The following is a 10980-nucleotide window of genomic DNA, read 5'->3' as shown; positions in this document are numbered from 1 at the left end:
CCACGACCGTACAGAGGAGAGAGCTCTCGTACTACCACATGTGAGTGTGTACCACAACCATACAGAGGAGGGAGATCTCGTAGTACCACATGTGAGTGTATACGACGACCATACAGAGGAGGGAGATCTCGTAAGTATCAGTTGTGAGTGCATACCACAACTGTACAGAGGAGAAAGATCTTGTAGTATGGCGACTGTACAGAAGAGGGAGATCTTGTAGTACCGCATGTGAGTGTGTACCACAACCATAAAGAGGAGGGAGATCTTGTAGTACCGTATGTGAGTGTGTACGGGGACTGTACAGAGGAGAGAGATCTCTTAGTACCGCATGTGAGTGCGTACCACAACCATAAAGATGAGGGAGATCTTGTAGTACCGTATGTGAGTGTGTACTACGACCATACAGAGGAGGGAGATCTTGTAGTACCGTGTGTGAGTGTGTACGGGGACTGTACAGAGGAGAGAGATCTCTTAGTACCGCATGTGAGTGCGTACCACAACCATAAAGATGAGGGAGATCTTGTAGTACCGTATGTGAGTGTGTACTACGACCATACAGAGGAGGGAGATCTTGTAGTACCGCATGTGAGTGTGTACGGGGACTGTACAGAGGCGAGAGATCTCTTAGTACCGCATGTGAGTGTGTACTACGACCATACAGAGGAGGGAGATCTTGTAGTACCGTGTGTGAGTGCGTACAGCGACCATAAAGGACATACAAAGACACGTTACCGTGACAAGGACATGCCAGGGAGACAGAACCATATACAGCAAACTTTGTGTGGAGCAAGAAGCCTCCAATCCACTCCGCAGGGGCGGGACTTTGTGCATGGCTGGAAATCCTGAGAAAAAAAATTCCACCGCCTGGTGCTGTATATACAACACACGGCATTCCCTGCGTCCCACCTATAGGAGAGATTATAGTTAGGTCTGACTGTCACACCTTCCTGCGGAATGGGATCACCCAAAGACTTCCCATCTTCATGAGTTTCCAAAAATGATGTCGGAATGTCGCGGACTCTCAGCAGCTTCTCCAAAATTTTGCGTCATCACAAGTCCTCAGACTGCCGGTCGGGAGACGTCGCCGGAGGTCTGGTGCAGCGGAGCCTTGAGCGGAAAACCAGGCACCGTGTTAGTCAAGTTTTTTATGGTGCAAAATAATAAACCCTTCGAGAGGAGTCGGGATCCTCGGTGGTCATCCAAGGCGGCGGGGCAGGAGTGCCTGGTAAGACGATCTCACTTGGCTGAATCGAAGGCTGGAGATTGGTGCAAATCCTTCAACTTCTGTCTGCGCTGAGGTGTCTGGAAGAGGGAGAGAGAAGAGTGAGGAGGAAACCAGAGAGATCCGCTCCACCTACGACTCCATTGCTTGTTCTACAAATGGCCCCAACTAATACCAGAATAATGGAGTCCCACCAACCAACCACCACGGCTGGTATGATCACCTGCGCCAATCATCATACAACCCAACTCTGCATGTGTCCAATTACACTGATTAATGCAACTGCTACCAACGTTCATCTTGAGTTATGGAGCTTGTGTGGCCAATGATGGGAATTTATGACACAAATTTGTCTTGCTGCAATGTGGCCCCATCCGTGACATTCTGTGCTTCTACCGGGGCCACTAATGTTCAATAAAAATGGAGTAATAGGGGAAAGCTGAGACTTGGGTGCCTGAAATAGGACTGTCTGAGGTGCTCAATACAGACAGTCAAATTCTACCCCCAATGTGGGCCCCCGGAGCTACTGATGGTATTCTATCATTTTATCCCAGGATGGGGCCCCTTAGTTATGATTGGGGCAGAATAGTCCCTTCTGACAGTTCCTATGCAAGGCCTCAGACGAATAGGGTCCCCTTTCAACCTTCCCTAGATGGGGCCCCCCTACATATAATCAGAGGTGAAATGGCCCCTCCCAACAGTCCCTATATGGGGCCCCTACATATAATTTAGAGGTGGAATGGCCCCTCCCAACAGGCCCTATTCAGGGCCCCTACATACAGTGCATCCAGAAAGTACTCACAGCGCTTCACTTTGTCCACATTTTGCTATGTTACAGCCTTATTCCAAAATTGATTAAATTCATTATTCTCCTCAAAATTCTACAAACAATCCCCAATAATGACAACGTGAGAGAAGTTTTTTTGAAATCTTTACAAATTTATTAAAAATAAAGAAGGAAAAAATCCCCTGTACATAATAAGTATTCACACCCTTTGCCATGACACACTCAAGGCCGCTCCAGGTGACGTCTATGTGACGAAACGCGTAGGGTAGAGTTTACAGCGTCAATGTCACTTCCAGTTAGGGAAGCTCGGATTGTGGAATGCAGAAGTGTCCCGGCGTTTCCCCGCTGAATAGTGTTTATCCAGTTGTGAGTTTTACTGCACTTTTCTTTTTTATAATCTTACATACTACACCATGGGGGATCCATTGTTTGTTTGTTCTTTGAGCCCACCAGACCCAACGGACCTCCAGGGAAGGGACCCATAGCCAATCTTGCTACAGACACCTTGGAAGCCCAAGACCCGTGAGACCTAATAATCCAGGACTATATACGAAAGGGGAATTCGGAGGGGTGAGTGCAATACCTAGTGGGGGGCCACGGGTATAGGCACTATCAACACCCTCACCCAATCCGGTTATTTACACCAGAAGTAACTGGTACTCACGGTTTTGGCACACAGCACTGGGAGTAATCTCCCCTTTAGCAATAATTTTATTTATTTAATTTTCCATCACCCATGTGAATTATTATTGATTCAGCACGATAGCACTTCTATTTTAACCTCTGGACAGAGGACATCCCATCCATCTGTACTATCTACACCAGCAGGGAGGTGACCAAGAACCCAATGGTCACTCTGACAGAGCTCCAGTGTTTCTCTGTGGAGAGAGGAGAACCTTCCAGAATAACAACCATCTCTGCAGCACTCCACCAATCAGGCCTGTATGGGAGTGGCCAGACGGAAGCCACTCCCCAGTAAGTCTCATGACAGCCCGCCTGGAGTTTCCCAAAAGGCACCTGAAGGACTCTCAGACCATGAGAAACAAAATTCTCTGCTCTGAGGAAACAAAGATTGAACTCTTTGGCCTGAATGGCAAGCGTCATGTCTGGAGGAAACCAGGCACCGCTCATCACCTGGCCAATACCATCCCTACTGTGAAGCATGGTGGTGGCAGCATCATGCTGTGGGGATGTTTTTCAGTGGCAGGAACTGGGAGACTAGTCAGGATGGAGGGAAAGATGAATGCAGCAATGTGCAGAGACATCCTTGATGAGAACCTCCTCGAGTGCTCTGGACCTCAGACTGGGGTGAAGGTTCATCTTCCAACAGGACAACGACCCTAAGCACACAGCCAAGATAACAAAGGAGTGTCTACGGGACAACTCTGTAAGTGGCCCAGCCAGAGCCCAGACTTGAACCCGATTGAACATCTCTGGAGAGATCTGAAAATGGCTGTGCACCGACCCTCCCCCATCCAACCTGATGGAGCTTGAGAGGTCCTGCAAAGAAGAATGGGAGAAACTGTCCAAAAATAGGAGTGCCAAGCATGTAGCATCATACTCAGAAATACTGGAGGCTGGAATGGGTGCCAAAGGAGCTTCACCAAAGTATTGAGCAAAGGGTGTGAATACTTATGTACATGGCAAAGGGTGTGAATACTTATGTACATGGGATTTATTTCATTTTTTTTATTTTTAATAAATTTTCAAAGATTTCAAACAATCTTCTCTCACGTTGTCATTATGGGGGAGGGGTTTGTAGAATTTTGAGGAAAATAATGAATGGAATCCATGTTGGAATAAGGCTGTAATATAAAATGTGGAAGAAGTGAAGCTCTGTGAATACTTTCTGGTCCCACTGTATAAGAGGTGGAATAGCTCCTCCCTACAGTCCCTATATGGGGCCCCAGAATGACAGGGCCCCTACATATAATCAGAGGTAGAATGCCCCCCCCCGGGGGAGTGCTGGTGACACACATGGGTGAGGAGGGGAATCGGGGACCCCGAGGGAGGACACAGCGAGGGGAGCAGCCAGATACAGACATCATAGGGGAGAGACGGAGGGAGTGCTGACCTGCCATGACGGAGGGAACTCCACCAAGAAGTGACGAGGGGGGGCTAGCAGCGCTGGGGGGAGACACATAGAAGAGAACAGCAGAGATCATCAGACACAGCAATAGAAATACCACATAATATGGGACACATCGGGGCCCATTGATGACAAATGCCACTGCCTGGCTGTCATGTTCATCCCTTGGCTGACCCAGATATGCCGGGAGATCAGCACAACCAATCAAGTGGCATTCTTAGGAGGGGGGTTTCAGCAATGGAGCCCCATATTTCACACACACTATACAATCTGATTGGACAATCTCCTTTACAGCTACCATCAGCCCAGTGGCAGAACTAACAGGGTGGCAAAGGTCAGACTTGTGACCAGGCCCTGGCGTTCCACCACTTTTGGGGTGCCCAAGTGTTGGGTTGCTTGCTCCAGAACTCTGAGCCCAGAGCCTGCATTGATAGTTCCCCCTCCCCCCACCCGTGTGCACTGAGGGAAGTGTGAAGCTAAGCAACTGAATTTGATCATTCACCATTCCCTCAGTGCACACGGGAGGAGAGGGGCGGGAGGAGGAGGAGGGGAAGATCATCTCTCTCCTCCCCCAGGGAGGGGTAAATGTCAGTGCAGGCTCTGGGCTGTATGAGAGAGACGCTCTCAGCTCAGAGTCCTGCTGAGGAGGCACTGATAGGAAGCACTGATAGGCAGCACTGATGGGTGGCATTAATGGGCACTAATAGGCGGGACATTGATAAGCGGCATTAATGGGTGCTGATAGGCAGCATTGATGGGCACTGATAGGCGGCATTGATGGGTGGCACTGATAGGCAGCATTGATGGGTGGCACTGATAGGCAGCATTGAGGGGTGGCACTGATAGGCAGCATTGAGGGGTGGCACTGATAGGCGGCATTGATGGGTGGCACTGATAGGTGGCACTAATAGGCGGCATTGATGGGCACTGATAGGTGGCACTGACTGATAGGCAGCATTGATAGGCGGCATTGATGGGTGGCACTGATAGGCGGCATCGATGGGTGGCACTGATAGGCGGCATTGATGGGCGGCACTGATAGGCAGCATTGATAGGCGGCATTGATGGGTGGCACTGATAGGCGGCATTGATGGGCGGCACTGATAGGCAGCATTGATAGGCGGCATTGATGGGTGGCACTGATAGGCAGCATTGATGGGCACTGATAGGCGGCATTGATGGGCATCATTAATAGGCGGCATTGATAGGCATCATTAATAGGCGGCATTGATGGGTGGCACTGATAGGTGGCATTGATGGGTGGCACTGATAGGCGGCATTAATGGGTGGCACTGATAGGTGGCATCGATGGGTGGCACTGATAGGCGGCATTGATAGGCGGCAGTGATATGTGGCACTGATAGGCAGCATTGACAGGTGGCACTGATAGGCGGCATTAATGGGTAGCATTGCTAGGCGGCATTAATGGGTGGCACTGATAGGCGGCATTGATAGGCGGCACTGATAGGTGGCATAGCTAGGAGGCATTGATGGGTGGCACTGATAGGCGGCATTGACAGGTGGCATTGCTGGGTGGAACTGATAATCAGTGCACACAATGTACGGATAGTTTTGCCAGTTCTCCTTTCCTTACACAGACACAGCGGGGGAGGAAAGGGCTGCTGATGACTGGCAAGTCAGTTTACATGTGATCAGCTTGTAAAGGGCCAATCACAGCGGGCCTTTACCATGATCTGCAATCAGCACGCCCCCAGGGGGCATGGGAGGCGGGTTCTAAGAGGATCTCAGTGGATGTTCTCCCAGAACTGGAAGCCCGGGGCGCGGGAAATATAAAGGAGATCGTCCAATCAGATTGTGATGTGTTTAGTCACCCTTTAGGAAGAATCCCCGACTGACAATGACCAGTCTGAATTCTGTCTGCTCAGAGTCTCACCTGATTGGCTGTGTGCTGTTCCGTCCCTTCCAGCTGGATTTTAATCTCGGGATAGGAGTCTCCGCCCACTTTCCAGACGTCCGGCTGCGGGGAGCGCGGTAACCCTGAAACCATGGAAGAGAAAAGGTGACACACCCATTGAGGCGGGAATTCTGTGACCACCCCTTACCCGTGTCCCCGCACTACACGGAGCAATGGCCGCCCCAACAGGGGGAGGGGCACCACACACACCAATCGCAGTAAATGGCGACATTTCTGTATAATGGAAGATCGTTACCTGATGAACTGGCCCCGCTGGCGGTGCTGACGCTGCTCCCGCTATCCTCCAACCACGTGCTGTATATTAAGGAATCCCGCTTGTGGGAGTTTCCCGAACCCGAAACACTTTCCTGAGGAGGAGAAAGTTACAATGTACAGTCTGATCACTGGGGAGGGGAGACTGAGGAAATGCCTCCTCCTTCTACAAAGTTACAATGATCACTGGGGGAGGGGAGACTGAGGAAATGTCTCCTCCTTCTACAAAGTTACAATGATCACTGGGGAGGGGAGACCGAGGAAATGCCTCCTCCTTCTACAAAGTTACAATGTACAGTCTGATCACTGGGGGAGGGGAGACTGAGGAAATGCTTCTCCCTGCCTGCAGCAGACTGATGACATCATCTCAGTCTGACACAGTTTCCCTTTCTCCTCCAGTCTCTCGGTTTGTAGTTGAGGATTTTGTTGATCTTTATAAATAAAAGTTATCGTATAGAATGAAGGACAGAAGACCCGGGACCCCTGGGAGGATTCCGCATAACTCTCGGGCCCTCAGGGTTGGGACCCCTGGGAGGATTCCTGATAGCTCTCAGGCACTCCGGGTTGGGACCCCTGGGAGATTCCGGATAACTCTCGGGCCCTCTGGGTTAGGACCCCTGGGAGGATTCTGGATAACTCTCGGGCCCTCTGGGTTAGTACCCTTGGGAGGATTCTGGATAACTCTCGGGCCCTCTGGGTTAGTACCCCTGGGAGGATTCTGGATAACTCTCGGGCCCTTCGGGTTGGGACCCCTGGGAGGATTCCGGATAACTCTCGGGCCCTCCGGGTTGGGACCCCTGGGAGGATTCCGGATAGCTCTCAGGCACTCCGGGTTGGGACCCCTGGGAAGATTCCGGATAACTCTCGTCGGGCCCTCCGGGTTTAGTACCCCTGGGAGGATTCCGGATAACTCTCGGGCCCTCTGGGTTGGGACCCCTGGGAGGATTCCGGATAACTCTCGGGCCCTCCGGGTTGGGACCCCTGGGAGGATTCCGGATAACTCTCGGGCCCTCTGGGTTGGGACCCCTGGGAGGATTCCGCATAACTCTCGGGCCCTCCGGGTTGGGACCCCTGGGAGGATTCCGGATAACTCTCGGGCCCTCCGGGTTGGGACCCCTGGGAGGATTCCGGATAACTCTCGGGCCCTCTGGGTTGGGACCCCTGGGAGGATTCCGGATAACTCTCGGCCCTCCTCCGGGTGGTTCTCTTCTTACCATCCCATCGTCGTCCTCGTCATCCAGCAGCTCGTTCTCTTCCACTACGCTGGCGAAACTGCTGGCGCTGGAGGAGGAGCGGGAGAAATCTCGCTGGTTTTCCATCCGGGAAGCGGATTCCATCCTGGAAAGTGAAGGGAGATTGCGTCACATGACCAGAGTGCACCAGGGATCCTGGGAGGCAGGGATAAGGGGGAGGGGTTAGTACCTGTTCTTGGTGGTCGGCATCTCTGGGGAGCTGTGATTGGAAGAGTCATCAGATTTGGGCTCCTGGGAGGCGTGACCGCTGTCCGGGGTCTTCTGGGGTCCTGTCGGGCTTTCCCTGTAAAACATAAAATAACTTTTGTGTTGCTGCTGAGAGTCCAGGCGGAATATGCCTCCTCCCCCTCCTGTGCCGGGAAAATGGAAACAACCGGGGAGCGGACACCCAAACTTTCCTCATCAATGTAGATCTACAACACTGACCCAGTAATCCCAGGGATCCCTGTAAATTCTCTGTGATCCCAACAAAGCAGCTCTCCCCTGAGTGATCACTAATCCCTCCAGATCCACTATCCTGGAGAGATCCCTAGAAATCAGACTTTCCCCTGAGTGATTACTGATCCCTCCAGATCCACTATCCTGTATAGAGATCAGCTCTCCCTTGAGTAATCACTGGTCCCTCAAGATCCACTATCCTGGAGAGATCCCTAGAAAGCAACTCTCCCGAGTAATCATGAATCCCTCCAAATCCACTATCCTGGAGGGATCCCAAGAGATCCACTCCCCCATGAGTGATCACTGATCCCTCCAGATCCACTATCCTGGATGGATCCCAAGAGAGCAACTCTGCATTGAGTGGTCACTGATCCCTCCAGATCCACTATTCTAGAGGGATTCTGAGAGATCAGCCTTGCCCTGAGTGATCACTGATCCCCCCGAGCCCCTGAGCTATAATGGATCCCTATAGATCAGCCTCTCACCTCTTCTCCTGGACCTCCTGTATGTTCTCAATTCCAATGGCGCTGCTCCGCCTGGAGCTGAACGGTCCGGACTTCTTCCTGGTGGGACTTTTTCCCGGAACGATGAGAGACTAGAAGAGATAAAATGAGGTCACTTCCCAGAAATATAATCCACGTCTATCACAAACCAGCCGGGGGATGGGGTGGGGGGGGGGGGTGCGCTACTGCCCGTGCTACCGATATTCATCCTATCAGATCCCGGTACAGAGAGAATATAAACTCCGCAGAGGGAAATCATTGATTAAAATTGTATCTCAGTGATGGAAGGAGAGATGATCCTGGGAATATCGGATCTCCTCCTGGGGGGTCAGGATGTGGTTGGCCCCGGTTGTAGTACATTGGACCATGCTATATGGGGGGTTGTTCTGTCTTCCTCTGGATCTACAGTGGGTGCGGGTTCTGTAGATGGAGGTCTTCTAATTATTTGTCTATTGGTTAAACATGTCTTTTATTGATTACCAGTAGGGGCGTCACCCTGAAATATTTCCCCCATGTGTATTCTTTCTTTGTAACAATATAAAAAGTTATAAATCCGGGTTCGCCTATGGGTTTTATTTGGTGTGTCGGACGGGTAGCGGCAGGGGTGGAGCGGCTATTCGGGATCCCGCATCTCGCTTGGTGGTAAATATACAGACAATATATTCCAGCACAAACCAACCCCCCCCCCCCCCCCCATACAACCCTTCTGCGAGCAGGAGAAAACATCCACCTCTTCTATGGTTCCTATGCCTATGGCACTTCCACGGCGTCCATGCCGGCTGGGCGTTTTCCCTGGCACAAGCAACGACTAGTGGGCAGGAAGGAGTGTGGCACAGAGACACAGAGAGGAGATGAAATGCGGGCAGAAAAGGGTTAATGGAGTGGAAGAATGGAGCGTTAGTAAAGGAGACAGAACCGGATGATGAAACGAAAAGGAACCGGACAGGAGAGAGAGACGGGGAGAGAAAAAGAGAGAAAACCAGTCATGCACAGAATGGACTGTCTGTCGTCAGAAATGGTTAATCACTGTGCCAGATATTGTATGGTGGGAGCTTATGGTTGTGATGGCAGACTAACCCTGGATTATGGTGTGTATGCCAGGGCCACCATGGGCTAGGAACACCTCCCTCCATGGGCTGGGAACACCTCCCTCCATGGGCTGGGAACACCTCCCTCCATGGGCTGGGAACACCTTCCTCCATGGGCTGGGAACACCTTCCTCCATGGGCTGGGAACACCTTCCTCCATGGGCTGGGAACACCTTCCTCCATGGGCTGGGAACACCTTCCTCCATGGGCTGGGAACACCTCCCTCCATGGGCTGGGAACACCTTCCTCCATGGGCTGGGAACACCTTCCTCCATGGGCTGGGAACACCTTCCTCCATGGGCTGGGAACACCTCCCTCCATGGGCTGGGAACACCTCCCTCCATGGGCTGGGAACACCTTCCTCCATGGGCCGGGAACACCTCCCTCCATGGGCCGGGAACACCTCCCTCCATGGGTCGGGAACACCTCCCTCCATGGGCCGGGAACACCTCCCTCCATGGGCCGGGAACACCTCCCTCCATGGGCCGGGAACACCTTCCTCCATGGGCCGGGAACACCTTCCTCCATGGGCCGGGAACACCTTCCTCCATGGGCCGGGAACACCTTCCTCCATGGGCCGGGAACACCTCCCTCCATGGGCCGGGAACACCTCCCTCCATGGGCCGGGAACACCTCCCTCCATGGGCCGGGAACACCTCCCTCCATGGGCCGGGAACACCTTCCTCCATGGGCCGGGAACACCTCCCTCCATGGGCCGGGAACACCTCCCTCCATGGGCAGGGAACACCTCCCTCCATGGGCCGGGAACACCTCCCTCCATGGGCCGGGAACACCTCCCTCCATGGGCCGGGAACACCTCCCTCCATGGGTCGGGAACACCTCCCTCCATGGGCCGGGAACACCTCCCTCCATGGGCCGGGAACACCTTCCTCCATGGGCCGGGAACACCTTCCTCCATGGGCCGGGAACACCTTCCTCCATGGGCCGGGAACACCTTCCTCCATGGGCCGGGAACACCTCCCTCCATGGGCCGGGAACACCTCCCTCCATGGGCCGGGAACACCTCCCTCCATGGGCCGGGAACACCTCCCTCCATGGGCCGGGAACACCTCCCTCCATGGGCCGGGAACACCTCCCTCCATGGGCCGGGAACACCTCCCTCCATGGGCCGGGAACACCTCCCTCCATGGGTCGGGAACACCTCCCTCCATGGGCTGGGAACACCTTCCTCCATGGGCTGGGAACACCTCCCTCCATGGGCTAGGAACACCTCCCTCCATGGGCTGGGAACACCTTCCCGCTGAAAACACCTCCCTCCATGGGCTGGGAACACTCTCCCTCTGAGAACACCTCCCTTCATGGGCTGGGGTCTCCTCCCTGATGGGAACACCTCCCTCCGAGGGCTGGGAACACCAACCTGATGGAAGCACCTTCTTCCATGGGCTGGGAAC

At 53.1% G+C, this 10980-nt stretch overlaps 1 protein-coding gene across 8 annotated transcripts in view; it reads right to left on the bottom strand.

Annotated features, from left to right (window-relative positions):
- Positions 1–657: 657 nt before the first annotated feature.
- The window catches only part of RAP1GAP (RAP1 GTPase activating protein), a 158504-nt gene continuing 148181 nt past the window's right edge, over positions 658–10980 (bottom strand). For 6 of the 8 annotated variants that reach the window (XM_082273665.1, XM_082273670.1, XM_082273671.1 and 3 more), the window contains 7 exons: positions 9211–9288; positions 8463–8572; positions 7709–7822; positions 7501–7624; positions 6270–6381; positions 5993–6096; positions 658–1302 (listed from right to left, as the gene is read on the bottom strand). In XM_082273665.1, the coding sequence (XP_082129791.1) occupies positions 1237–1302; positions 5993–6096; positions 6270–6381; positions 7501–7624; positions 7709–7822; positions 8463–8572; positions 9211–9288 (708 nt within the window). In that variant the 3' untranslated portion in view covers positions 658–1236. Of the gene's footprint in view, positions 1303–4083; positions 4137–5992; positions 6097–6269; positions 6382–7500; positions 7625–7708; positions 7823–8462; positions 8573–9210; positions 9289–10980 lie in introns of all 8 variants that reach the window. The other 2 variants (XM_082273666.1, XM_082273667.1) reach the window with 2 other exon arrangements.

This window comes from Pelophylax lessonae (assembly GCF_965119305.1).
Source record: "Pelophylax lessonae genome assembly, chromosome: 12".
Classification (NCBI taxonomy): Eukaryota; Metazoa; Chordata; class Amphibia; order Anura; family Ranidae; genus Pelophylax; species Pelophylax lessonae.
The sequence above is the reverse complement of the archived record's forward strand: the minus strand, read 5'-3'. Positions and strand labels throughout refer to the sequence as shown.